A 27,877-nucleotide genomic window follows, 5' to 3' on the forward strand; every position below is an offset into this window, starting at 1 on the left:
TATTTCTATCTATCATATCTTCATTTCCAAAAAAATCATATAGTCCGATGCACGAGTAGACCATTGATCAATACTGTTACACACACTGTCGGGAAGCCCGAGTAAAGACTATTCCTCTTTCAAATACGATATCATCTGATGTATGGAGTATAAAGCATCAAAACAAAACGTCAAAAGTATTGCCAAGCCGCATGAGTATCGTAGATGTAACTCTACCTCCCTGACATTACTGATTCTACACAATACTCTCATCAATCTTCTCTCCTCGCTCCTCGGCAACCCGTTCAGCTTGTCTTCCTTTCCTCCATCTCCATTACCGGACCAACAGCCACAGTTCTGCCAGGCCGCAAATACTACTCGATACGTGCGCATATATTCATCCCGTCCCCCCCGCTCCCCAAGAATGGATATACCAAGAAAGGTACCACAATTATTAAACTTCTCTGTAAGTAATACAACGTTGTTATCGTTACGAGGAGACGAGGAAGTTAATTCTCGGCTATCTTTGAAGAACTACCGATAGAGGATGAGGGTTGTTAACATCTGATCACTTATATCTGCTTGATAGAGGATTTTCTACTTGCTATCTACTGGACACTCGATAATACATATTAAATCACTCATTATAACACCAGGGTTCAACAAATATAATCAAATCCAATCATTTCTCTATTACACTCAACCACACACAAACAAAACCTAATCATTCGCTTCCCTCCCTCCTTCCGCAATCCTACCCAACACTAAAAATCTACACCTCAATCAGAATCCAAATTCAACATCAAATCGGCCAGCAACATTTCAACAGTGAAAGCTAAAATCAAAATTACAAACCACTCCAACTCCAACACCCACCCCAATCCCCCCAGGACCCGCCCTTTTTCCTCCCGCCTTCCCATCCCTTCCACGGCCTTAGCATCCGGCTTACCCACAAGTCTACAAGCCCACCTAACATGCCCAATATTCTTCAGGGTCACGCACCCCTCCTATACTACACCCACAACTCTAATTTCTCCCCATCATCTACTATCTATCTATCTATCTATATATTACTACTCATATATTTATTTACACTATCAATTCATCAATTTATCCATTTACCTTTCTCTCAATCGAACTACCTACCCACCTATCTATCTATCTATTTATCTATTCACCTAGATATTTACCTATTCACCTAATTATTTATATACCCATCTATCAACCTACCCATCCAGCAACCCATTAGTTCCCATATACTAACCAACCAACTAACAAACTATCTATACTTATTACTTCCGAATTGGTATAAGATATCAAGAAATTTTACATAAAACTTACAACTTATCTAGTTCTTTAAGTCTATTTATAATCTATTCATTAATCACCTATCGAGATATCTATCTATATCTATCTATCTACCTATCTTACATACATACATACCTACCTATCTATCTACACAGATATACAAATATACAAGGACATACAATATTCAATATTTATATCCAAACCCAAACCCATATCCAAATCTACACCACCTATCACCCCCCACCAATCCCCCCCCACCAAAAACAACCCAGAATCAGAGTCAGAATCAGAGTATATTCTCAAGCTGCTTCTAAAATACTCTCTTACTCTAAACCTCTTGCCTAGCATACTCCAATCGACATTGACCCTATAGATATTGATTTACCGTGATGTTTGGAGATTATCTTAATACATATATACTTTTTTAGTGTGTACTTTTTATTAGGTGTATGCTTTATTGTATGCTTTGGTGTATGTATGATCTAGAGAATAGAATCTCTTATAATCCCCCCCTTTTTCCTCCCCTCCCCTCTCCCCTTCCTCCCTCTCTCCTCCCATCTCCCCTTCCTCCCTCTCTCCTCCCCTCTCTCCATCAACCCAATCACCCAATCACACTCCCAACTACTCAATTACACTCCCTCAACTACTCAATTACACTCCCCAATTACTCAATTACTATCCCATTCAATTACACTATCCCATCCCATCCCATCCCATCCCATTTTATATTATCCTATCCGTTACTCCCCAATTACACTATCCCACCCCATCCTCACTTATCCCATCTCATCCTCACTCATTTCATTCTTATCTATCTCACCCCATCAAACATAAACAAAATCCGTCTCAGCCATTATCGCCCGTCATCAACCAATCAACCATCCGCCCAATTTTCAGGGGAAAACGGCAAAAGAAGCGAATCCTCCATCACCCCTAGTCCCCCTTTTCGGATAGTTCTAATGACAATCACATTTATTAGATCCTTCATCTCATTATATCTTTTTGCTATTACACCCTTGTACCTACCTAGAGCAATTTTCTTAAGTTTCACAATTTCATTCATCAAAGTCACAACAAAACACACAAACATGTTTTTATCTTAATTTTATTTTTCAATATGAGATATTTTTATCATATGCCAATACTTCTTCATGGTATCTTGGGAATACAATTCATTCCAATCCCATCCGTGGATGAGATGATGAGAATCAGAACTTCCGACGACGAAACAATTGCAATAAGAAACGGAAAAAAATACAGAATTGTCCCCTGCCATTAAACTCCCCATATGATGTAAGATTGATAAGCAGTACATATCCGATCTGGATATATTGCCGCCCATTTGCTTTGATTTTCCTCCCCCTTCTCAATCCATTGTCCCTCCTGCACCAGGTAAAAAGCAAATAACTCAAAAAGTCATGGTATCATCAGATCATGAAAGTCGTGATGCTGCAAAGGTATCTGCCCTAAATTCCAGAAGAGGATATAAAAGCCATATCATTGAGCAAAACCCTCTCCCTCACTAAAAAACCAGGAAGGAGAAGAACAAAACCAGTAAAATAAAAGCCAACCATTATGCGTTGTGCAAAGTGATGACGGCAACCAATTGATTTTGTATGCAACGCCGCCAACGCCACTGTGAAGCAATGTGGTCTAATGAAGGGGTATGGTAAAAGTGGATCCAGATGTTGTTTAAATCGAAATGCCAAAGGAATGGTAGTCGATTCAAAATCGTATCTGGTCCAATAAAATACAGTGAATTGAATGTTGTGTGATGTGTTGTTATAAAGGATTATTGTAATTAAGATTCTTAGGTTCTTGCTTGAACCATTCGCTGAGAGTTCTCCTCGATGGACAACAATGGGTCAAAGGTAACATTTTGGTATTGAGAATCGAGGCGTAAAGGAGCTGGAATAGATGGAGATTGTCGGCGGCGATTGATACCTGGGATTTGGAAGCCCTTGATCATTTGATCCTCGACGTAAGTAGATGCTCTCTTGTAACGGCGATCGGAATATTTCTCAAAGACAGCAGCATGGTGTTTTCGAGCATTCTCGCAGCACTCAATAACCAAGGCAACCAATGGTTTCAACTGATTCCAAGTATAACCAGAGTAATAAACATGGGCTGGAGACCAATCACCTTTGCTGAGCATGAACCTAGAAACAGCATGGGATGCAGCAGCAACAAAACTTGGTGGGCTACCGACAAATCTTTCATCCATGATGGTGACCTCCAAGAAGTACTTGGCCAATGTTCGAGTTTCAAGATCATAATCATCAGCCTTACTGATGCGACGAAGAAAGCTCATTGGTCCAGGCCATCCCAACTCGAATTGAAGCATACTGAGCATGAATCGCTCTGCCTTGAGAATTTCTTCACTGCTGTAACCACCATCAACCATGTAGACAATCTCTCCGATGGAAGGACAGTTGATTTCTTCGTACTTGGCAGCAACAAAGATGGCGGTAGCACCAACCAATTGAAGCTTGCCAAGCGAAACGACCTTCTTCGAAAGGAATCTATCAATGTAGTTGACGCAAAGGAAGAGGGTCTCGGGTAGTAGAGAGAATCGTTGGTGAACCTGGATCAACCAATCCATCAAAACAGATCGCATTGACCATTGGATCTCTGCTTGTGTGTCCATGTAGTGTGGGTCGGGAAGAAGTTTGTTCTGTGGTTGAAGGTTTGTCAGCAAAGTGTAAAACAAAATCAATCAGAGGCAGCGTGAACAAAAAAGGTCTCAGTAGTGACCGCTGTTGTTGTTCCATGATGAGCTAGACCAAAACCGTTCCCCAAGCATAACAATGAATTTTAGAAATCACTAACCTCAAGCTCTCTCATGTATGAGAAGATCTCTTCGCCATACTCAGCTACCATGCTGGTGTCCCACATCTCGTCCTCGATATCTTCTTGGGTTCGAACAGACTCGACAAGAATCTTGGCATCCTCAAGCTCCTTCTTAACCTTGTTTGTGACCTTTGGGACGATAACCGTGGTTGCTCCTCCAGTGGTATTCTCCCCTCGGAACGAATGGGCGGTTGTATAGCCTTGGTCGTCATAGGCCTCTTCTTCATCCTCGGGCCAATATTCTTCGGGTTCGGAGACAATTGGTGCAGCTGGCAATTGCTTTTGTGACTTCAACTTCTCGGTGATAGCAGACTCATCCTTTTCCTTGATAGATCGGAGGTGAGATTCGTTGACGTTCTCCTTCAAAGGATCCTCCGAAGCGTTGTGATAGATTGTGGGTTCAGCATTGTCAACAGCATTGCTTAACTGCTTGCTCTGTGTTCGTCGTAAAAGCGGTTGTTCGGCCTTGATCTCAGGTTGACTCTTAGCATGTCTGGGACCGAGGGTTTGATGGGCTGAACTAGTCGAGGCAATTGGCTTTTGCGCCAGTGGTTGAATCTTTTCATTTTCGTTATCCTTGTATACCGCACCCTTCTTAGCCAAAGTATTGCGCTTGGTGTTATTTGCTTGTGGTTGTTTTTGAAGTGGAGCAATAGAAGGTTGTTCGGAAGTAGATGTAGCTAATGGTGCTTTGAGGCCATTGTTGAGTGGTCGTTGTGCTGGCTTTGAAAGTGCAGCTGACTTATCCTGAGTAGCAATAGGCTTAATGGTTTCGACAGACTTGCCATTAACGGCAGACTCGTCCCGAATAGTAGTCAAAGTCTTTGCGGTATTGCTAACATCTCCAAATGCAGTCCTCTTGGCAGCAGCCTTGAGTCCTCCGACTGCTAACATATTTGTTAAGGCTCCTGTGGACTTGTGTTTCTGATGTAGAGTTGATTGTTGTTTGGTAATTAAAGGTGCGACGTTCTCATCACCATTAGTATTGGCTTGAGTAAATCGTGAAGGTCTTTGGGGCTATTAAAACATTTAATGTCAGTTTGATTTGTCTGCAATTGAATAGAATCTAAGAAGATTGAAATGAAGTTGACAGGGTGATGAATTGGAATGTAGATCGAAGTATGAGGAGATTACGAAAGTAAAAGAAGATTGCGTCAAATTGGGTGCTCGTCAAATAATGAATCGCTCGGAGAAAGGAGGAAAGAGCGATCCACCACCAGCACCAGCACCACCGCCTCAATAATAGTGATAATGCCAGCAGCAAGAAGAAGGAGGTAAGAACTTACTCGAGCGTCCATGATTGAAGCTATTGTTTCCCTCCAAACAAGGTACGCGATAGCAAGAGCCGAAGCCGATTTGCGATGACGGGACTGTTTATTGTTATTGCTGCAGTGATTCGAGTATCAAAAAAAGCGTCAAGAAGCTATCGCGATCAAGATGTCATGAAGGAATGTTGTTTGGTGAAAGGGATGGGTTTCAATTGGACAATGAATCAAGAATTATTGGGGATTATGCCAATCGTTTGCTACGATATGCAATGTATGAAATCGTGTAGTCAAAAAAGTCCCTGCAGAGTGATGATAGCTCGAAGCATGAAGATGGATACGACGATATGGGGTCCGAAGGAGGGGTCAGAGGGGAATAGATGGAAAAGAAGGTGAGGGAGACGGGGAGATTTGTGGAGAGCGACGAAGATGAAGTTGTTGATGTTTGGGTCTCGACCAAAAAGTTCTCTCTTGTATAAAAAATTGGTTGGCGTACAGGTCGAGAGGTGCATACAATTTTAATTCTTTGTTTTGTCTGGTTGGCGGGGACCAGAATCTCGGCAATGTGATTGGCAGCTGGAGCACAACAACAACATGACCCTTGCGTGGTGCTCTTAGCTTTATTTACACTTCTCCCCTTCGAGCTTAGCGCGTGATTATGCTTTGGTAAGGCAAATTATCTTGTGGCATCGCGTTTTTCCTACACGTCTCCCCAAGACACGACAGGATAATGAATCTGGATCGAACCACGGACATGTAAGTGAATTCTTATATAAACACCATTCCAAATGGTTTATCCAAGTACGAAGAAACATCCCATTCAATTTTTGGATATTCTCAAGCCCGTCTCACAATTGTTTCCCGCACGTATAAATCCTCGATCGTGTTGTTCTCCATGATGTTTCGTTATCAGTCGAGAAACGCCTTATCACGTGCTGATAAAGATTCATCCAAAATAGATTTGTTCGATCAACCTTCGAAATGCGAACCCCTCGAAAACCCCTCGGACCCCTCATATTCTACACAGGGACCAAGTTCATACTCCCATTCTTCATCTGGGCGTCGCAATACATCCAACAGTCCGTTATTCATCTTATGCATTAGCTTTCTACGATTTTTAGCCTTTTCAAAAGGTGGGTGACAGACCCAAGGATGGTGAAAGGCCGAACGATGTGCCACGAATACAAGAGATGTTCGACCTTTTATCAATCATATCTCCATATCTCCACAATGAATCATGCAGGATTGAACAAAAGTTACGAAACCCCATTTTGAACTCTTTCTCCTCACGCACTTTAAGATAAAAGTTCGAAAATTCAAACTCAAAAGTGCCGCGATTGGTGTTCGACGGGTGGAAATCAACCTCGTACTCGAAGAGGGGCAATTTTATTCTTTCTGATTTGCCAAACAATATATGTATAGTCTTTCGAGCCGGAACACGCATCACGAATCGGAAATCAAAACAATCGGGGAACTATGCGCTTATGGCGCAGGCTCATATTATTGAATTGTTTATCATCTTCCGATCAGCGCGCGACTTTCCCGGGTGAATGAAGGCAGGTTTGTCGCGAAATGTTGTTTTTGTTATTGTTTACTCGAGGAAGCTTACTTTGGTTTCTGGTTGCGAACTTGTACTTCCCAAGGTCAGGGTCTGCGGTCTACCGGCCAAGCTCACAGTTTCGTGGTGAGAAGGGTTCCGAGGAGTTCATTGGACAATGACATTCATCTACGCAGTAACGACGGCAGTATATTGAATTTGAAGGATTGGGATTTGGATTGCGATTGCGACAAGACTGGACCAGACCAGACAGATAGATGGCTGTTGCACAGATCCAACCACCGTCATTGAATGTACAGACGATGGACACAACACATTGCGCCTTGCACCCATATGTGTTGGTTTAGGTATCTTTACTTGCTCTCTTTAGGTTTGAAATGTTTATCTCTCAAGGTGTTGCAAAATCAGTCCTCGAATGGTTTTGTGCTGCACACTAAAGTCTAAAATTGATGTGTTTGCGATGGATCATGGAAGTGTCTAGCATTCATCATCCTCTCTAGCATTAACCCAGGAAATCCCCACCCTTTTGCATTTCCTTCACCAAGCCCCTCATCATCAATCATCGATACGGCTTGGTGATGTGATGATTTGATGATTGATGATGTTACAATGCTTCAACTCAAATTTTGGACCAAACTATGTCGCACACGATTGAAAGAGAATATGTATGTGTATCTACCTATGCAACATTACAAGAACAAAACAGCTTGCATTGGAATGCTGCACTCTTGATAGGTTGACATGAATCATGTTTAACGTTGGATGAGAAAAGAGTACTCCGTGTACCTACGAGCGTACCTACATCGTCCACACGGTACATCGAGACTTCCATTCATAAGCCACTCAACATGTGCTAATTAGGATTCTTACCTGTTTACGCCGCCGTCAATTGTTGTTGATTTGTTGCTAGTACTTTGATGCTTTTCTAGTGGCGGTCATAATCATTTGGACCTATTTTGAGGACCTAAGTAGAGCGTGGAAGACTTGTTTTCTTCTAATCAGCTTGGAGCATGAATGCGATTTGAAACTCGTGGCCAACGCATACCATGATCCCGGATCGCAAATCTTCCTTTCGCGATCAAGATGAAGGGGGAATCACCATTCACCAAATGTATTTCTACACCGACAACCACAATCATCAATTGAAAAGTACATCTATAGCTTTAAAGAGAAGAGGAGAAATGCGCGATTCCATTGATTAGCGATAATCCCCAATATATCTCCCTTCATTCATTCTAATTTTGCACCGCATTCAATTCCTTACAATCTTCGAACATGTCAAACGAGTACCGTCACTGCAAAATCGAACATTACACCCATGATCATTCTCAAATCATCCTTGCTTTTAGACGTTGACGCATTAATCTCATTGGCTGATTATCAAGATTTACTCAAGCACTTGGCCTTTGCTTTCCGTGAGTTGTCTCGACCGCACTGGTGTATTTTGAAGTGCGCAGTATGTGTAGCTGAATGGGTGCTGGCCATCAAGTATTGTCTAGAGGAGAAACAGAGTACATGTATGGAGTTCTCTCAAGGTATAATTTATTACTTCTGAGTCGCATGCATTTGCGCTTGGGGACTTTGATGAACTTATACTTACAGGGGGGAGAGGGTGGACATCATCTCCCATGATTGTTGCGAAATGTTGATAGATGAAAGTACTAGGCACACTTGCGAAGATTCCGTGTGTTTCGTTTTCCAAGATAAAGAGGGATTGATGAACGTAGCCAGCCCGAAAACGGGATGGATCCGACTTGAATTATGTCTTAATATACTCAAGAGCCGAAACTTGACCAGTCCATTGATATGCTCGATACATTTTATGTTGGAATAGATCCTCCGAACAAGGTTGGATGAAGCTTTGATTAATCATTACTGCCCAGCGGAGATAATATCCTTCCCACCTAGGTCCTTCTGCTGCTGCCAATGGCGGCACAACATGACTTACTTGTGTGAGGATTGGAGACAACGGACTGCGGAGAGAACCTGCCTAGGTAAGTCATGATATCGAATGTGCATAGCCATATTGAGCAGGCAAGGCACATGAGTCCCATCAGTGAATGTCAGTGTCAGCTTGAAACCATTTGCATCGAGGATGGATGATGAACAGAGTCTCGATGAAATACCTCATAGATAGGTATATATAACACACATCGTACTCCTCCGTCTCTGCTACTGGGCATGAGGATTTATATGCAATTATGCAATGTGTATTGTGAGAATTTACTCCTTTTCTTTGTCGTCGATACAGAAATCAAGGTGTAATGATTAAATAGCCAAATTCATCAGAGACAATTTAAAATAGGAATGATGATGAAAATATGTAGATTTGATATTCTTGGTTGTGCCATTGAAGCAAGCATAGAAGTTATTCAACTCTCCAAATCATATTATTTTATGCAAAGCACCTAACATATTCTGAGTAACGAGGACCGACTTCTTCCATTTCCAAACCACACACTCAATATTAGAACAAGACGCCACGGAAAACATACGACTTGATATAATTTCAAGTAAGTATGATATTTGATCATTAAGTCTTTAATATTAGGGTCAATTATCTCGAGATGCCATTTTCTCAACCATATCCCCTCTCTCTCTAACCATTCTTCCCACAGGTTGCGAGAGACACCAATTCTACAGGACGACAATTTCCAATGCCCCGATAGGGCTCACAACAACATTCTTTTCCATCCCCAGTAAGTCTCAATCCTACTTTTACTTTATGCGATCGGGAAAAACGAGTTCAATATCGCTTCCATATCTCCATTCCAATACAACCGATCGTTCCGATCATTGTCGCAGAAGGAGGGTGGATATCCAGCGGCACTAGATTGGACGACAATGCCATCACTTCGCTTCTCCCTTCATCAAATGTCCCTAGGATGTTATCCTCAGGTCTATCATGACTATTGTTAACAGCATTTCCTAATCAGAGCGAACATTTCTCTCCTACCCACCTCTGTCCTCGTCTATCCGACTGACTTGCGACGACGGCGACGACAACGACTGTACACTTCACACAACATTCGGGATTTCAAATACTAAATATACATACATTCACTCAATTGTAAACATCTGCGACTGATCTGAGCAAAAGCATACTCTCAGCATTCATATGGAATTAGCCAACATTATAACTGGGTCTATATCTTCTTCAAACGCACAAAATCGAAACGCCGAACCTACCGATCCTCCACAGCGAACACGTTCGTACCCGACCCGAAAAATAATCATGTCCGGTACGGATATGCACAATAGAGATGGGCGAAGCGGTACACCACCCGCGCCTCCTTATGCTGGTGCTCAATTCAACATGAACACTCCACACTCCATGGCCATGTCGCCTGCTGGGAGCCCTACCCCAAAGAGCGTCGCATTCGAACTCCTCTTTACACAATCTCCTCAGCATCGTGCGCGACTACCGATGCGTGTTCAAATATTCCCTCACGATACTACAGACTCGATTATTGCCACTGTCAAGAACTTTTACGGTCTATACGCAGATGGCGCTGGTGCGAAAGGTGTTAGCTTCGAAGACGAACAAGGGAACACTCTCATCGCACGTTACGAGAACTTTAGAAACAACATGGTGGTGTATGTCAGGGTCATTCAAGAAGAACCCTCTGATGCATATGGGCCATCATCATACGGATCTGGCTCTCCACACTTACAGCAAGCCTACTATCCTGGCGAGACGCACTTACCACCCCACCAAGCTCTCAATTATGGCCATCCTGTCTCAAGACCAACGTCTAGGACATCGCGAAAGCGTAGCACTTCTCCTGGCCAAGGCCGTGGCCGTCGTAGCGTGTCTGCCAGTGTCAATCAACCGCTTCCGGCCAAAAAGAGTAGATCTGGATCGGGTTTCAAAAGCCGTGGCTCAAGCACTCATGGTAGCTTCCAAGAACTTCATAGCGATGGATTAAATGGATATAGCAGTGGAGATGGAGGAGCTGGATCTGTTACTAGCAGAGCTAAGAGCGAGCACCTTGGTAACACCGAGATTAGTCTTGACAATATTGTGGAGGGAGGTCGACGAAAGAGGGCTAAATTTGAAAGTTCTGTAAGTTTACTTGGCTGCGCATAAGCAGACAATGTCTTCCACACGCATGCTAATGATGATTTGAATCAGGAACTTCCTTTGTTCGCACCACCACAAATGCCCGCTGCGACTTCGAATTCTTCCGTTTCTCCGGCACGTCGCATGGAAAACCAACGATCAAGTTTTCCTTTCGCGGGGTTTTCCCAAAATCCTTTCTCCAATGTGCCCAACCTTCATTCTCCCAGGAGCTTTGGCAATGCCAACGGGTTCGGAGAGCCTGACCTCTATTCTACGCCGGCAGCACAAAGTCGCCGAACGCGCGGGTCATATCCTCCAGGACGTCAATCTATTAGTACACCAGGAAATATGTCGGATGTACTGCCGACTCCAGATCCAACCATTGGCAGTTGCATGTCAGAGGAAGACAAGGATGTCGCTCTGCAACTAATGAGACTTGGCGACATGTCAAACATTTCTCATGGTCGCATTTCCGCGTCAACCCTTGACGACACCTTCAGTGGGCGTGCTGATGCAGCTTCCTCTACTGGTGCTACCAGTAATTGTGAGAGCGAGAGTGAAAATGAACTCCCTTCTCATAGACTAAAGCGTGAGCCAAGCCCGATTCTGCCACCAGGGTTCTTGAAAAAGGCTCATCCACATTTGGAAGAGAATCTACCGACAGATAGCACTGAGCCAAGTAGTGATGAACGTGACTTTGAAGACTGCCATGATGGAACCTTCAAGCCAGGTCAAGCAGATGATGCTGTTGATAGCGAACTAGCAAAACCCAAGGTCGTCAAGGCTAAAGCCGCTAGAAAACCTTTACCTTCCTCTTCTTTGAAGTCCAAAGCCAACAGAATTAGCAAACCAAATAGACCAACGCCCTTGGTTAAGCCAAAGAAAGCCAACAGTGTCTCTGCCTCTAGTAAGGGTCCCATCTCACCCACTTCCTTACCATCGCAATCACGAAAGACCTCTGTGACATCTACCGCAACTCATCAACATCATCTCGGTGACGATGAAGAGGACCTTTCATCTAAACCACGTTGTCAACGCTGCAGGAAGAGTAAGAAAGGTTGCGATCGTCAAAGACCCTGTGGCCGATGCCAAGATGCTGGACTTGGCATTGATCAGTGTGTCAGCGAAGATGAAGGGAACGGTCGTAAAGGTCGTTATGGGCGTCATATGGGAGTACCTGTGAAGAAAGACGAACTACCACAAGTCCCAATATTCCCGTCAGCGCTTTCTGCTAGTGGTGCAAGCAGTCTTGAGAAGAGTAAGAAGAGAAAGAGGTGATGTAAATTCACTGTACCATCGACTCGATTGTCTTACTTCGATTCGAGTATTGAATAACCTCACGGTTACATCTCTGTACCAAAAGTTATCTCTTCATAGCGATAATGATCAATTGCCGCGCAATTGGTCATCATCTTCATGGCGACATCAATGTCATCATAACCACATCGAACAAAAGTCTTTTATAGCGCCAGCATTTTGTGTCACTATCTTGATCAACAATTCCTCCCTCGCAGCGTTTAAAAAAGCCTTCATATTTCTTCATCTTGTTGTAACCGTTCTTTCTTTCCGTCTAGGTCAAATAAACACGGTGCACTTTTCTTTTATCGTTGTACTTTGGTTTAACTGGTGGAGCATTTCAACACATTTCAACACTTTTTATACAATCTCGACACTCCTTTTATGATTAATGGATTCCCATGAACATATTTATGATTTTTCTTTTGTTCTTTCTGATTTGCACTTACTGCTTTCAACTGTTTCCCCTTCACCTCGAATTTCAAAGATACTCCTTTGCAGCGAGCAGATGCATGTGTCACATTCTTTTATCAAATTGTTTGTATGTTGGTGGTAGATGATATATGTATCAATGGGAGGAAAACTCAACTTTTGATGCAAGCGGAAGAGGTCGTCTATCATTTTTGAATGATATTTCATTGTGAAAATTAACTGCTTTTGATTCCATGGTTTTGGGTTCAAATCTGGTTCTAATCCCACTCTACTCTCACACTCTCACTTCATTGGGGTTGCTTATAGGGAGTTGAATGGAATGGAGCGGGATGGATGGGAAATGGGGAATTGCTAAATGGAGGCGATTATGTGATTTGTGTTCTTTCTTTCCCTGTCTTTTTCAATGCGATTTGGGTTGGGATTGCAATAGGATTGGTCTGTTCTTTTGGGAAAATAGAGAAAGGGAAGAGTGAGGGAAGGGGATGGTGGAAGGATTGATGGATTGATGGATTTCTTGTTATGATGAATTGAATCGAGTCATATTATATCATATCACGTTTTCCTGTCTGTGTGTGTTCTCTTTGAATCTTGAAAAGTTGACTTATTACTACTACTACTACTACTCTACTACCTATTAAACTGGTCAAATTGAATTGAATTGAATCGAATGGAGAATGATTGAAAGTCAAGAAAGGGTACAGATGGAATGGAAGTTTTATAGTGAAAAAATAAATAATATATAAAAATTTGTTTGAAATTGTTTGATTTATATTGTATTGTGTTGTGTTGTGTGCGATGCGATGCGCCTATTTTTTTAACACATTTTTTTGATAATGCAGTTGGAGGGGATTGGTTGGCGATGTCTCGAGGCCCCTTCATCTTTAGCGATATCTTTCTTCAAAGCTTCAAAGTGGTGAATGGCGGCGCATTGTGATTTGTGGTTTGTGATGTTGATTTGCGACACGGGTTATATAGGTAAATTATCACACTGATTGATGCTGATGAATGCGCAAATGAAATGCTCAAGATTCTTATTTATGATTTATGATTGATGATTTCTTTGGGATTTAGTAGATGATTATTTAGTGAAGGGGACGGGTAGGGAAGGGTAGGGAAGGGTAGGGAAGGGTAGGGAAGGAAGAGAAGGAAGAGAAGGAAGGGAAAGAGGGTAAGGAGGGTAAGGAGGGTAGGGAGGGTAGGGAGTTTTTTGTATATGTGTTTGTGTAGGTATGTGTGTGGGAGTTTATTTATATATATATATTATATGTACGTGTATATGTGTTTTTAGATAAATGAAGCTTTGGTTTTTGATATGAGTGAGAAGAGAAGAGTAGAGAAGAGTAAAGGGTGGTGATGGGATGGGATGGGATGGGATGGGATGGGATAGTATGAGAATGATTTAATTTGAGGATATAATTCTTGAGGGGTCGATTTTTGAGGGTTTGATTCTTGATATACTTGATATGCTTGATATACTACTCGAGTATGAAATGCTAACATGATAAAGTAACTATGATATTAGATAGATAATTACTAATACAATGTGCGAAGTACTGCGTAGATTCAACAGCGACGGCGGCACGCGGATAAACCCGGAAAAAGCGGGGAGGGGGAGTATGGTGTGGTCTCATCTTTTTGGGGAATGGTGAATGATTGGTTGATTGGTTGGTTGGTGGATGGTTAATGATAGGCGAGGAGGAAAGGGAAGGATGGGATGGGAAGTACCGGTGAATACTAGGTTATCTGGAATGACGTTATGGTTTCGTTTTATTTTTATTTTTATTTTTACTTTTGTGAGAGGGATTAGTTAAGCCGGGGTTTTGCCGAGGAAGGAGATGAGGGAAAGGGAGATTGATTAGTTGGGTTGGTGGGTGGTGCGGCTAGCTGGTTTGGGGTTAGTGGGGTTTTGCTGGGGGAGGGGGAGAGGGGATGAGAGTGTGAGAGGGATGGATGTTGTTGATATTTTGGTCTACGAAGGAAGTAGATGAGATTACGGTTACTGATTGGGGTGCTTGGGATTGGGATATTTGATGAAGGTTAGGGGAGGATGGGTGGATAGGGTTGTTGGGCTGGATTTATTGCGATTCGCGAGAGAAGAATGGAGATGTGAAATTTGGTATTGGTACCTATTGGTAGTTCACGGCGTGTAAGTGGGATGGATGGATGGATGGATAGTATATTCGACATACTATTTGTTTTGTATCCAGGTTGTTTCGTTGATAAGAGGGGGGTTCGAGAGGGGAGTGAGAGATATGAGATATGGTATGAGATATGAATACTCGGGTCCCGGGGATGGATAGGGGTGTAAGGGTTTACGAACCGACTGAGATGACTGATGATGAGATAAAAACCGTGTTCGGGCCGAGAATGGAGAGTTTGGAATGATTGATATTGATAAGTCAAGGTTTGAGGGTTGGATGGAGGTAGGTTTGGGATACTCGATGTTGGATGGAAGATGCAGGGTAAGGGAGAGGAGAATAAGGGTGTCTTGGATATGAAGTCTAGGGTAAGATTAGGTAAGATTGTTCTTTGATCTTCACCTCATCGCTATCTAGTAAGTAAGTTGTGGGAGTCATTAAATTACTCTGATCTTTCTGCACCTTGTCGTCGGTGAGCATGGTATGAGAGGCGCAGTGGATGATGCTATCACGTGATGAGTACGCTCGTGATAGGCACTTTTAATTCGTTCTTCGACCTTCCTATCTAATAAGTATATCTAGATGCCTTTTCTATTTGTTGCTATAATTAAATTGCTCAGTTTCAAAACAATGGCGATTTCGCTCTCTTGTGATGCTTCAGTTGTATCGTCTTTTCTTGGCGTCGACCTCACTCATCATTATTCGTTTATCCCTTAATTTTTTACAGGTATTTGCTTTCAAGTGAAGGTCTGAACTATGTCAATATGTCAATTGCATTGCAATAGAGGAGATCGGAATAACTGAGAATGATATACAACTGCCCATCTTTCCATCTGAACGTACGTCGCGTCCAAATTCCCTCTGCACTTCACAAGCACTGAACAGTAACAGCAGAACCAATCCAATCCCCAGTTCCCACTCCGATAATAGTAACCTGGGATGGATTATCCGATCCTCACGATCCATTCAGTTAATATCTCCGCAAAAAAATGGCTTGTAGTCAGTCTTGCGCTCCTTGCTCGCTTCATCTCTAGAAACAGTACCATCCTATCTGTCGTGTACAATTCCTTCCATACTGAATTTTACATTTTCGATTCACACTTTCCGAACTTCTATTAGCTGGCTGTATTATAGAGTATCGGGGGTGGACTCTTCTTGCTTGTTTTATCTTCTGTTATAAAAAATTTTGAGATTCGATTAGTATTTCTTGACATATATTTACTACTTATCGCCTTATTGATTCTGATTAGATTTACAAGGAATTTTGAAATGTTGACAGCAATGAGATTCTTTATTAAAGAATATATCCTATTCTTATGTAATACGATGACGGGAGTTATTTCGAATATTTGAAGGGATGATAGAGAGAGGGTATACTGATTAGTAGTTTGTATATAACTATTTATCTTATATCAACGAGTATGGATTTTGTTGTTAATACTACAATTCTACAATATCTAGATTAGCACTAGATTAGTTGTATCGAGTTGATATAAATAGTTATATTCTTCCCTCTCCTTATAATCTATCTTCTAGAAAGTTGTAGTTCGGCTATTCTACTAGCTAAAGCGAAACAGGAACGTTAAGAAGGAAGAAAAGTATATACAGCAAAAAAAATCAAAAGTATTCTATCCACAAAATCCTTATCAAAAGCGTTCAAAGACCCCTTTATATACTTCTCATCGAATTCATTCTCTTCATCACTATTTTCATACTGCATGTTTTGATCGGTATACACACATAGCCCTCTGTTCTCTATTCGGTCATCGTCAAAGAGCACTCGCTGAGCGCAAAAGTCACATACGCGTTATAAACTCACCTACATAACTACTAATATACTAGTACCAAGTAGCCTGATGCCTCTTATTCTTAAAAATACTCTCCGGAACCACAAGTCCATCATCCCACACACACCAATCAATTTCCCCATCCTCCATCCCCATCGAAAAATCAATCGGGAATTCCCTCTTACCCCTCCCATTATCATCCTCAATCAACCGTCTTCTCGCTCTCCTAATCTCCAAAAACTGTCTCTGCATATCGTTCGCAGCGAGCACATACAATTTCCTGAATTCCACAGCCGCTTCTTCAAATGGTTGCGGCATCTCAACTACCATTTCCTGCAGTTTCCGAATCGCCACTTCGCGTTCCATGACTTCGTAATGACCGTAATATTCATAACGAATGAGCGCAATTTGACGACGTGTTTCGAGCGGAATATCGCGGGTGAAAGACTCGGCGTATTCTTCAAGTACCACTAGTGCTTCTGAGAAATCGATACTCTTCGTTCTTTTTTCGGGGTGGGACTTTGATGACCGATTTGGCGCACTGTCGCCTCTCGCTCGTTCAAGTATTTTCTCCTCGAGTATCGAAACTCCCTTCCAGATCCCGAATTTTTTATTTTGTTTCTCGGTGTATTCTCGAAATTTCTTGACTTGAGCGAGGATACGTGTATATTGTGGCTCGAGGTACTCAATCACGGCTTTGCGGTTATTTCTTAGGGCAACGATATCGTGTCTTCTCACTGCGGCTGCGGCGATGGAAAGATGGCGGTTAACGGGGTGAGATCTGTAGGTGTCTTGAGGACCAAATGGATTTGAGACTTGGATGGGGTTTGGAGTATTGGTTTTGTAGGGATTGGGGGTTTCCCTGTGGGCATTTTGATAGAGCCAGTTGGTTGCCATGTGTTGCTTGAAGAATTCGTAGCGTTCGAAGGCTTGGGCGTAGGAAAGAAGGTTGTTGTATATGTTGGCGGGGGATTCAACTGCGATGGTTTTTGCTTTGGAGGTGACCAGGTGAATGATTCCTGAATGTTGGAAAAGTTGGTAGGTTGAGATCTTGGATGGCGTATTGTTTTGACTTGTATATGGATTGGCGTCTTCGTTGGCTGGTGTAGTGTCTTCGGTGGAATTTTTGCCAGACGGTACGTCGTTCTCACTGCTCTTCTCGCCATATGTAAACACCAAGCTACCCACTCCTCGTAGCATCTCCAATGGTCTTACCAGTCTCAATTTCTCAGCTTCTGTAGGCACTACACCCAGATATTCGGATCGTATGGGAGCTTCCCCCTCCTTCTTTGCTCTAATAATAATCACCAGAGTATGCGGCGGTACCTCACAAAGTGCAACCAAATGACAAAAAGGCACCAAACTATATTCGAGCAACGGTCTCAAGAACGAAAGTGTATTTTCCATCGTCGAGCTCGTCGCCTCTTGCGTTCCAAGTCTCAGCAAATATTGATTTCGAGTTCTCCTTCGTCCAGAAACAGGCGGCAAACCCGTTCTTGGATCTATTGGTAACGATCTCGTGAACTTGTATTCCTCGTATGTTTTCATAGAGACTACAGGAAGAGATATAGCGCTTTGGCCAGGAGATCCATACCAGCTTACTTCGACTCGCCATTGACGTACTTTACACAGATATAAAGTAGACTCAGGCGCAGCCTTGAAGATATCAGCATTTTCTCTCCAATATCTCGTAAGCGCGCTTCCGCTAATGAAATCTGCAAGCGTGAAACGGAACATGCGGGTGCTTTTCATAGCGACGAGATAAAATGTATTGAGGCCGTAGAGAACGGTAGATGCTTCTCCATAGACTTCTTTGCATGTTCTGAGAATTGAAGGCTCGAGCTCGTACTTTTGGTTCATGCCGAAATCGGTTTCGGGACTGATGCATTCTGCTTTAGAAAGTATGGGGTTGAGGAGGAGATAGGAGTATATTTGTGTGCGGACGTCGGTGGAAAGGCGTGATATGAAGGGACAGCTGTTATTGGGTATTATCTTGTTGACAGAGGAGAAGCTGGATAGTTGGTTGAGGATGGATGGAATATTGGAGGTCGCTGTGGAGTTGTTTTTGGGTGGCTGAGGCGTGGACAGTTGAGTTAGGAGGTCGATGACAGAGGGAGTATTTGCATGCGCTGGCTGCGCTTCCACGAGGGAAAGTTCTGGCGTCATGACTGCTTGCTGTTGTGAAGATATTTGTAGTTGCCTTGGACGATAGATTGAAGGTCTAGAGTACGCAACTTAGCAAGGAAGATATTGCGACAGCAGTTACTTACCTTGTTTTTTTAGTAACACAAACAAACTCGCGCGGCGAGGCTGAATATATTGACGCTGACGTCAATTTTTATGATGAACTTGGTGATGTAATTTTTAAAATCTTCATAAACCGAAGAACTCCTTAAATACAGGAGACCCCGGTACAATGCTCGCACAGCTCTGAAATGCTAAAAGTTCATTGGCTTAAAAACTGTGCTCCAGAGCTTTAATTCCACACTAATAAAGGCGAGTGAATGTGAAAGAGAAAAAGGCATGATCAACTGTTGTAAGAGAAAGACCAATAGAAGAGAAGAGAATGGTTCATGCATCTAGCACTGAGCAATCAAAAGTGAGATGTTGAGTTCTCGTCTAATTTCTCCTAAAAGTTGCATGATTGTCGGAAATGTGGGGCGTCGTCTATTCCCTGGATGGAGGAAGGAGTTCTGATGTGATCGCGTGCAAAGAAGTGGTGTATTGAAATAACGGTGTCTGAATATATGGAAGGGGATGAAGAAATTCTTGTATTGTTCAGGATGGAAATTATGGTGTTTCCGTCTGGAAGGTTGAGTGAAGATGTGGGACTACATGAAATGAGGATGTGGACTGACATATTTGCTTGTACCTAGTGTAATTTCTAGAAGAGATGCAAGGATTGAAGCATTAAAATGGCAACGGTGTGGTCTCACACAAGCAACCTGCTGTTTTGCCGTGCCTCAGTGTCTAGCTAACTTCACTGAACTCACTCTCCCCAGAATACTGCTTTGATGTAACCGAGAACTCTTTCATAAAGAAGAATGAAGTGATGGATGGTAGAATTGGAGATATGATCGCATTGTTTGATTTGAGGTTTATTGTGTTAAAGTCTCGCATGTATAATAGCTTCGCTAGCCTAGCATCCTCGCCTCGCCGTTCTCATCCCATATCGTCAGCGACTGGTATCTAATCATGCCAGGGTCATTCACACTCCAATCGATTTGTTTTCAATTGGTATTTCCCAGCTGTACATCAATATCACAATCCCAATTCGATGAAATATCACAACCAAAACACTGTCTTCGAGCTTTCTGTATCTCCTCAAGCTGATTTTCCATATCATCGAAAGCAGTGATGAAGTTACCGGCCCAAGTATTATGGTTCCAATCATCTTGGGAGTTTTTTATAGCCTGAAGTACCTCTTCGATGGCTATTTCTCTTGGCATGGAACTGTAACACTCGTCGAATTCAGCTCGTATCCTCGCAATTGTTGCTTTGGTAGCGAAAGTCTGCTCGCGCTTGAATGTATCAGCGTATGCTTCTAGCAGCACACAGCCATTTTCTGTTTGCACTTTCATTGTACTGTCGCAGTAGCCTTGCGAGATCGAGTCGCTCGAAGGTTCTATCTAAGAATTTCCAAGATGACCTTCCAATTTTCCGTCTGTAATGTCTTCATTTCCTTTATGTCTTACCATCGAAAGAGTATTCATTGGGTTCCCCATGAAAAATCGAGACGTGGTTGAGACGTGGTTGTATGGACTTTGAATAAGTGTCAATCTTTTTCCAGATAATGGGTCTAGCCAGCGAGATAGAGAGATAAGATGGTTCTAGGAGATAATTCTAGTCGCGAGGGATCAAAGACTTGTGGGTAGTAGAAGTTGTTGCGTTATCATTCTTTAGAGCAAAGTTTGAGTTTTTTTTGATAAGAACGAAATTGAAAGTTTACAAAAGGAAGAAGAATTTAAGGAGATAAACCAGGTGAGTAACCAGGTGAGTAACCAGGTGAGTAACAAGATGAGTAATTTATGAAAGTCTACTCATTTTCTCTATTCAGCAAGAGCTCAGAAATCGATTGCCATCATATGTGGAACTAAGCCAAAGATAATATAGAAATTTACCCATTTTTCACATGTGAATTATATCAATGATAATCATGAGGCGCCTCCCAGTCGTTAATATATTCGAAAGGCTCAATCGCAATGTCTGGAACGGCCCAGAAACTGAGCTGGTCTCATCTCTCCTGCGCACTCAAAGATGATACTTCAGTCATGATGATCGCATCAACGCATCAATTACTAAATGAACAATAACTAACTTCAAAAGATCTTATCTGATGAGTCTGTGTCAATAAATCATGCTTCTCTCGCTTCGCATTTCGTGTTTTAGTAGTCATGTGAAACTAATGCTCATTTAGGCTGGCGTAATCACCCAGCCAAGACCTACAGTCTACTAATCAAGGGGGCTTAAACTCATTCTTTAGCTGAAGAAGCGAGTTTTAAATATATCACTAAGATATCCGTAATATTGATCAATTGGCTTTGGAAAAGAGGCCCTGGATCATCGCTCTTGGTCATTTCGAAGAGAAACGTATTGCTATCTTTCAAGTGAGATTTGGGATTGCCCGGTATTTGAACTATCAGTTATCACTGCAGCTGAAAAAAGAAATGAATACCAGATACGGATTATAGAGATTCTCGAGTTACGGGGGTTTGATTGTGGAATGGAATATTTGTATGAAGAATGTGGAGATAGGAAGAACAGGAATGAGATCAAAACGCGACACTCAAACCAACCATCAATATAATGCCGAGGATGGCATTCAATGCGTTATGAAGGAGAACTTGAAAAATAATTCGATTAGTCGTCACAAACATCGTATTTGATATTCGAAACGCTGTTATGAGGCGAGATTTGCATGGGGACAATCGAAGTAACATCCACATTTCCCACTCAATCCTACATTATGTATCGACAAACCTCCTGCCAATACCAAACATTACTCTTATCCACTGTCGTTATCTTCCTTCTCATCATAGTAGCAATTCAGCATGAAGAAATTTCCAATAAACAAAAACTACCAATCTCTACAAAGTCCTCCAACTCCAGCGTAGTCATCTCAGCGCCCCTTGCGACACATTCATCAGAAGCTCCAGAATTCCCCAAAAAGCTATGGTATAAAGTAGGACCTCAAGGTGTTTCGGACGAGGCTAAACGATTCCGATATCACTGTCTGGATATCAATCCCGGCTATGAATATGAAGTGCTCACTGATGCGTTCGCGGATGAGTACGTATGGAAATGGTTTTCCCACCGGCCAGATATACTACATACCTACTTTTCGCTCAGCATACCGATCTTGAAAGCCGATTTACTGCGTTATTTAATACTATATGCTTATGGGGGAGTATGGTTTGATTTAGATGTTTCGTGTGAGGATATTCCCATGGATGATTGGGTCTTGGAGGAACATCGAGCCGCAAAGCTTGTCGTTGGTTTGGAGTTCGATTATGACTATCAGGAAGATACTGCCATGTATTCGCAATTTGCGAGTTGGACTATCATGGCAAAGCCTAGATCTCCACATCTAATGCAGGTCAGTAGTAGATAATCCATGACTAATTAAGTCTCTAACTATTTAATACAGGTCATCAATGATATTTTGGACGAATTGAATGAAATCGCACGTCGAAACGAGGTATCAATTGAAGGAATAGAGCTGAGCATGATTAGTGATGTGGTGGATATAACGGGACCAAAAAGAATGACGTGGGGAATTATCAAAAGTCTCAAAGAAATCTTGGGAAGGGATCTTGATGATAGGGATGTTGGAGAATTGAGAAGTGCGAGATTGATTCATGATGTGTTGATTTTACCGGGAAATGCATTCGCGGGGACGCAAAATGGATTCAAGAAAGAAAAGGAAAGGTTTTCGTGAATCATCATTATGCAGGGACGTGGAAGAATAAATTCGGCGGCGAGGCAGAGAAAGGTTCTGAGAAAGAGAAAGAGATTGAAGAAGAGAGAAGGATAGAGCAAGAAAAGGAAGAGAAACGGATTGAAGAAGAGAGGATCGAGCAGGAGAGGGTTGAGCAGGACAGGATTGAACAAGAACAGAAAGACGTGGAACAAGGGCAGGAGAATCACAATGAGCAAGATAAAGATGTTGAAAAAGAAAAAGCAGAGAAGGAGACCAAACAGCAAGAAGTGTCTAATCAAGAAGATGAAATCGAGGAAAAGAATGATACTGAAGATAACGAAGCCAAAAAGAAGGAAGAGTCCGAGCAAGAAAAGGAGAATTTGTGAGCCAGAATGGCATATAAGACTTTTCATACTGGGAAGGCTAGAGATGAATGACAATCTCTCACCGAATATAGACAGTAAAATGATAAGAGAAAAGGTCTAGAAGCACAAAAACTCGGAGAAGGCTTGAATTCGATATACAAGCGCTAAAGTGTTAAGTAGACATAATCGGATTGAAGGATTCAACAGCAACGCCGAGAAAAGGATTATGCAATCACAGTTATGATAATTAGTCTTTCACATCATATTTTCAACGTGTTTGGTCCATTTCCTCACTTGAAGATTACAAAATTTCGCTTCCAATGCAAAAGAGCCATCCATTGTCCACTTTGCCTCCTTATCATATGCATCTCGTACTTTCTCTCAAAAAGCACAATCCTTCCTTTTCTCTGTTCACAGTGCTTTGCGATAGCGCCTGTAGGCATTGAATTGGCTGGAACTTCAAACATTTTCCCGCTATTCAGCTTTTGTCACTAGGAATGTTTATTTTCAAAAACTGTTGTTCAACAGTCGGAAAATCCGTTGCAGAAACGTACAAAGAAATATGTTGATCGATTAAGATACCATCAACTAGAACACGGTGAAAGAAACCATCAAAGAAAGCCCCATCGATTCATTTCAACACATCCTATCAATCTGTCTCAGAAATTGTTCCATGAAAAATTCATGAACCTAGCTACATGAAGCATAGTTCAATGTAGAAACGACAAACAAATCGATGCCGCGCACTAAAAATCCAACTTTCCAATTATCCTCCCTAAATTCCCCAATCTTCCTGCTCCGCAACCATAGAATCAACCTCCACTCTTTCACTCCTATCTCTCAGCCTACTCAAGTTTTCCATGATTGTCTGCACATGCCCCTTATATTCCTTTTCATCTCCCTCTTCCTTGCCCTCCTCACTCTCATCAATATCTGCGTCCTGCGAAACTATATCACCCTTCCCGAGTTCCTGTCTAAGCGCTGAAAGTAATTGTGCAGCAGCAGCCAAATCATCATCTTCATCGGAGGTGTCTTCGGAGTTTTCGAGCTCAGATTGAATTGCTTCTTGAGCAGCTAACCACGCCTCTTCGTCTTCGTTTTCTTCCTGGTGTCCTTCCTTGGTTTCTGTCTATACATCAAAATTTCCCAATCCTTCTCCAAACTTCTCTCACGATCCTTACCCTCATCGTAAACCCCGCCTTCTCCTTCATCCCCAACTCTCTCATCCGCACATTCCGATCTGATTTCTTCCACTCCCTCACCATGCTCATCACCATCACCGATCACATCTTCCACAACCTCCATCCATCTCTCACTTGCCTTCTTTTCTAGTCTGACTCGTTTCTCCTCTCTTAGAGGGGCGCCTTCCACACAATCATCGCAGTGTGAATAGGCATATATATCTTTCTTGATTAGGTTGGGCGGACCGCAAACCATACGACCGAGTGGAAAACCAAGGGCGCATGAGTGAACTACGAGGGCTGTGCATAAACAGCTGAAGTGTGTGAGTGTTGCTTTGCACATGATTCCTGATTTGGAGGTGAATTCAGAGAAGTCTTTTCGTGGGTATGAATTCTCTTTTTTTGGACTCGACTTCGTAGGGTAGAGAGTGTTCGAGATGGTTGAATCTGAATGCTCGATAAATTGTGATTTGTTCGCAGACGAGTGTTGGAATATCTGTCCTTCTCGAAGTCGAAGGTCAGAGAGGAGCGTCGATCAAAAGCCGCAGGAAATCAATATTGAATTACCGATTGTCGTTTCTCGACATAAATTTAGATGTATAGACTCGACTTTCAAAAGATGGTATTTTAAATAGAAAAGCTTTTAAGTACGGCTTTTTGATAAGAGTGAACCAGATCCAACTTTTTAGAAGCTAAGAAAGTAGCAGATAAGATGAAGTGAATTAGGAATTGTGAGAGTGTTCGGATCAGAATTTCGGATGATGCTTATTGTTATTGCTGGCATTTGTTTATATCGCTTTACCACTTGGGACTTCACGTGGGACTTCACTTGAAATTGGGACTCACTTGAAGAATAGACGTCACTTTTGGCTGAGCAGTCATGTCCGAACGAGTGTTACGAATGATGGTTCTAGAACGATCTCTTAATGTATCTTCTTGACGTTTTCTTGTTTCAAATTACTTTGGATGAGACCTTGAAGATTGAGTTTCACCAAAAGACCAAATTCACTTTCGGGGAAATCATAAAAATGTTCTCTCGTCAAGTGGCAGAGTTTTCAATAGTTATATGATACAGAGTTGGCGTCTTCTCGCAGCATGTGCAGGATTCATGTTTTATGTCTAGTTATTGGGATTGATGCGATATCATTTCACGATGGTACCTAGTTGGAGATCAAATACATCAGTCAAATTTTGGACCAGAACAATGATGTCCAAGGAAGAATAAGGGAGTGCTGGCCGTGCCTAAAATTTGTACCGTTAGCTTCGATTGCGATGTTGATTCCACAAAGTCGTTCGTTAGTAAGAACAGAGAGAACGTCCGAAAAAATCCTTAGCAATTGATCAATTACGTTTGATGCATGGAGAGCGTTCGAAAAATAGGGATTGTATTCGATATCTGGGCAGGTTGCGAGACAGTGGCATTGTTCAGAAATTGTGTGAAAATAAGCTCAAAGATTTTACAAAGAAGCAATGGATTTCTTTGTTTATACCTCAACAAAGAAATCCAGAGAACAGAAATTGAACAATGTTATTGTTCCTTCTATAACTCTCGGGAAGTAAGTCTGGATTGTACCCCCTTTCTTTTCTCGTTAAGAACTCAAATACTCATTCCCGATTCAATAGAACAGAGCACACAAAAACTCCCACAAATATTCATATCAACAACTTAGCTTAGAAGCCGGACTTTTTTATCTACAGATCAACAATCAATCAATAAATCTATCAAGATGTGCTTTGCAAATCGAAGTCGCTGCAAGCGATGCAGCAAGGAAACCATCCAATACGTTTCCAAGTGTGAGCAATATCCCGAGGTCACTACCGAAACCACTACCCACGCCATCCGAGGCCGACATCGCAGAATCAGATGCTGCAAGGAATGCAGACGCACCGAAAGACAACGAGCGGCGGAAGAAGCTGCATCAACCACTATACATCACCAACAAGCCAAAGCCATCATCGAATGGCAAAGATTGGAGCGACCGCTTCCATTGACCGATGAAGCTATTGCTAGTAAGTACACTGAACTTTTCTTGAACAAAGAGAGACTTCATCCTTACTGTATTGGCTTTACTGACATTCATAGTAACTACATTATAGGACACAGACAACATCTCGCGGCACGTTCTAAAGACGTCATGGACGCACTTGCAGAAGTCGATCATGATTTGACCGATGATGAATTTCAAGTTGTCTCTATAGTCCTTACTGAAGATGCAATGTTGGACGAGTGTATTCAAAGACAAGCCGAAATCGATTCTGGCTCCAGAACCATGACCGAATCCGACCAGGGGTTTTCCCTCCACGAAGTTGGCAGCACTCGAAACTTTAACCGAGCCATGGAAACGCTCACATCAGCAGCGAGAAGAAACAACTTCGGAACTTGGACCGAAGACATGCCGGACCGTTATGTTGCCGAAGACAGAGTTCGTCGGGAAATCATCTCCTATATCGACGCCTTGGAACGTTCTAACGCGAATGATGAGAGAATCGACAGATTCATCGGCCAGGTCATGCACAAATTCGAAAAGGACGAGGAAACCTTCGACTTTGATCCCAAGGCGCGCAACTTGACGAGTGAAGTGCCTGTATGGGGCAGAGTTGAAGATCGCAAGACCTTCTGCGAATGGAAACACGAGAACGAACATTCTTTCGAAAGCCTCAGAGGAAAATTCGACCGATGGTATACAATCATTAATCAGTATCGAAAGTATTTGGTAGAAGTTGCTCCCGCCCAAGCCACTTTATTCTCCATTTCACGAAACACGATTGCCGCACGCATGTTTCGGGCTCTCGCTGGGCGACCCGAACCAGCACCATTAGCAAAGGTACCCGAGCCCGAGCAACCCGAAATCCAGCCACAGGATGACGACGATGATGAACTCAGTTCCTTGGATCTAAGCGATTACATTGATTCTGATGCTGGGGACGAACCTTCTAATCTGGCATTATCAGATTCCGACAACGAATCCAGCGAAATAGAGATGACACCCTCCCGACAACGAATCCAGCAATCCCTTGCCGGACTCGGACAATTGGTTCAAATCTCCAACGAGTTCATCCGCGAACTCCCAGGTCTAAATGATACCGGCGCTGCGTATCTCAACCAATGCATTCGCTTCCTAGACGACCAATTAGCTAGCGATAGCTATCCCACAGAAGCAGAATGGGAGATTGTGAGACAGTACACCGCAAACGCCATGGAGATGCTCACTCATCTGAACGAGGAACGAAATGCCCGAGCTAGCAGACACGTCGCGCAAGCCGAAGAACCTCGCGTTTGGCGCGAACCAACGCCAGAACCAGAACCATTTTTCGTGGATGTCACTCCTATGGAGGTTGAAGTCTTCGAGGAGGAGCCCGATAATATCGCGTATGGCCGTCGCAGTATCTTTGGTCTTCCATCGCCAGCGGAAGGCGAATGGATACGGGTAGAGGATGGAAGTGAGGATGGTGATGTGTGGCGTGGTGAATTGTTTGAAGAGGTTGAATAGTTGTTTTGAATAGCTTTCTTTGTCTTCTCTTCCATTTCATTATCTCTTGTTATTGTCCTTTATCCTTTCTGAACAATTATGAAATGATCCACGAGATATGACGAATTTCTTTCTTTGTTAGGAGATTGGTGGAATTGGGGAATTATGGGATATAAAGGAACAACAAATGAATCGCCTTGTACAATATAGAACAGAACAGAACATACGATAAATTTACACAAAATAGAAATTTAAATAACACACC

General features: G+C 42.5%; 6 protein-coding genes across 6 annotated transcripts; 3 read left to right on the plus strand and 3 right to left on the minus strand.

Annotated features, from left to right (window-relative positions):
- Positions 1-3,097: 3,097 nt before the first annotated feature.
- EAF02_009131 (uncharacterized protein) lies at positions 3,098-5,435 on the minus strand (the record flags this gene model as incomplete). Its single annotated transcript, XM_038905179.1, has 3 exons — positions 3,098-3,961; positions 4,117-5,154; positions 5,424-5,435. The coding sequence occupies 3 exons, from the start codon at positions 5,433-5,435 to the stop codon at positions 3,098-3,100; spliced, it is 1,914 nt and encodes a 637-aa protein (XP_038755076.1).
- Positions 5,436-9,126: 3,691 nt separating this feature from the next.
- EAF02_009132 (uncharacterized protein) lies at positions 9,127-13,431 on the plus strand. Its single transcript, XM_038905180.1, has 5 exons — positions 9,127-9,175; positions 9,384-9,473; positions 9,579-9,659; positions 9,897-11,026; positions 11,096-13,431. Exons 4-5 carry the CDS (start codon positions 10,079-10,081, stop codon positions 12,299-12,301), a joined length of 2,154 nt encoding a protein of 717 aa, XP_038755077.1. The 5' UTR covers positions 9,127-9,175; positions 9,384-9,473; positions 9,579-9,659; positions 9,897-10,078; the 3' UTR covers positions 12,302-13,431.
- Positions 13,432-16,727: 3,296 nt separating this feature from the next.
- Positions 16,728-18,842, minus strand: EAF02_009133 (uncharacterized protein; the record flags this gene model as incomplete). The annotated part of the gene is made up of 1 exon (XM_038905181.1): positions 16,728-18,842. One exon carries the CDS (start codon positions 18,840-18,842, stop codon positions 16,728-16,730), a length of 2,115 nt encoding a protein of 704 aa, XP_038755078.1.
- Positions 18,843-21,642: 2,800 nt separating this feature from the next.
- On the plus strand, positions 21,643-22,982 carry EAF02_009134 (uncharacterized protein; the record flags this gene model as incomplete). The annotated part of the gene is made up of 3 exons (XM_038905182.1): positions 21,643-22,272; positions 22,324-22,519; positions 22,630-22,982. The coding sequence occupies 3 exons, from the start codon at positions 21,643-21,645 to the stop codon at positions 22,980-22,982; spliced, it is 1,179 nt and encodes a 392-aa protein (XP_038755079.1).
- Positions 22,983-23,736: 754 nt separating this feature from the next.
- Positions 23,737-24,485, minus strand: EAF02_009135 (uncharacterized protein; the record flags this gene model as incomplete). The annotated part of the gene is made up of 2 exons (XM_038905183.1): positions 23,737-24,086; positions 24,134-24,485. The coding sequence occupies 2 exons, from the start codon at positions 24,483-24,485 to the stop codon at positions 23,737-23,739; spliced, it is 702 nt and encodes a 233-aa protein (XP_038755080.1).
- Positions 24,486-25,869: 1,384 nt separating this feature from the next.
- Positions 25,870-27,633, plus strand: EAF02_009136 (uncharacterized protein; the record flags this gene model as incomplete). The annotated part of the gene is made up of 1 exon (XM_038905184.1): positions 25,870-27,633. One exon carries the CDS (start codon positions 25,870-25,872, stop codon positions 27,631-27,633), a length of 1,764 nt encoding a protein of 587 aa, XP_038755081.1.
- Positions 27,634-27,877: the final 244 nt, after the last annotated feature.

Source organism: Botrytis sinoallii, assembly GCF_014898435.1.
Source record: "Botrytis sinoallii strain Bc 23 chromosome Unknown BSIN_018, whole genome shotgun sequence".
NCBI lineage: Eukaryota > Fungi > Ascomycota > Leotiomycetes > Helotiales > Sclerotiniaceae > Botrytis > Botrytis sinoallii.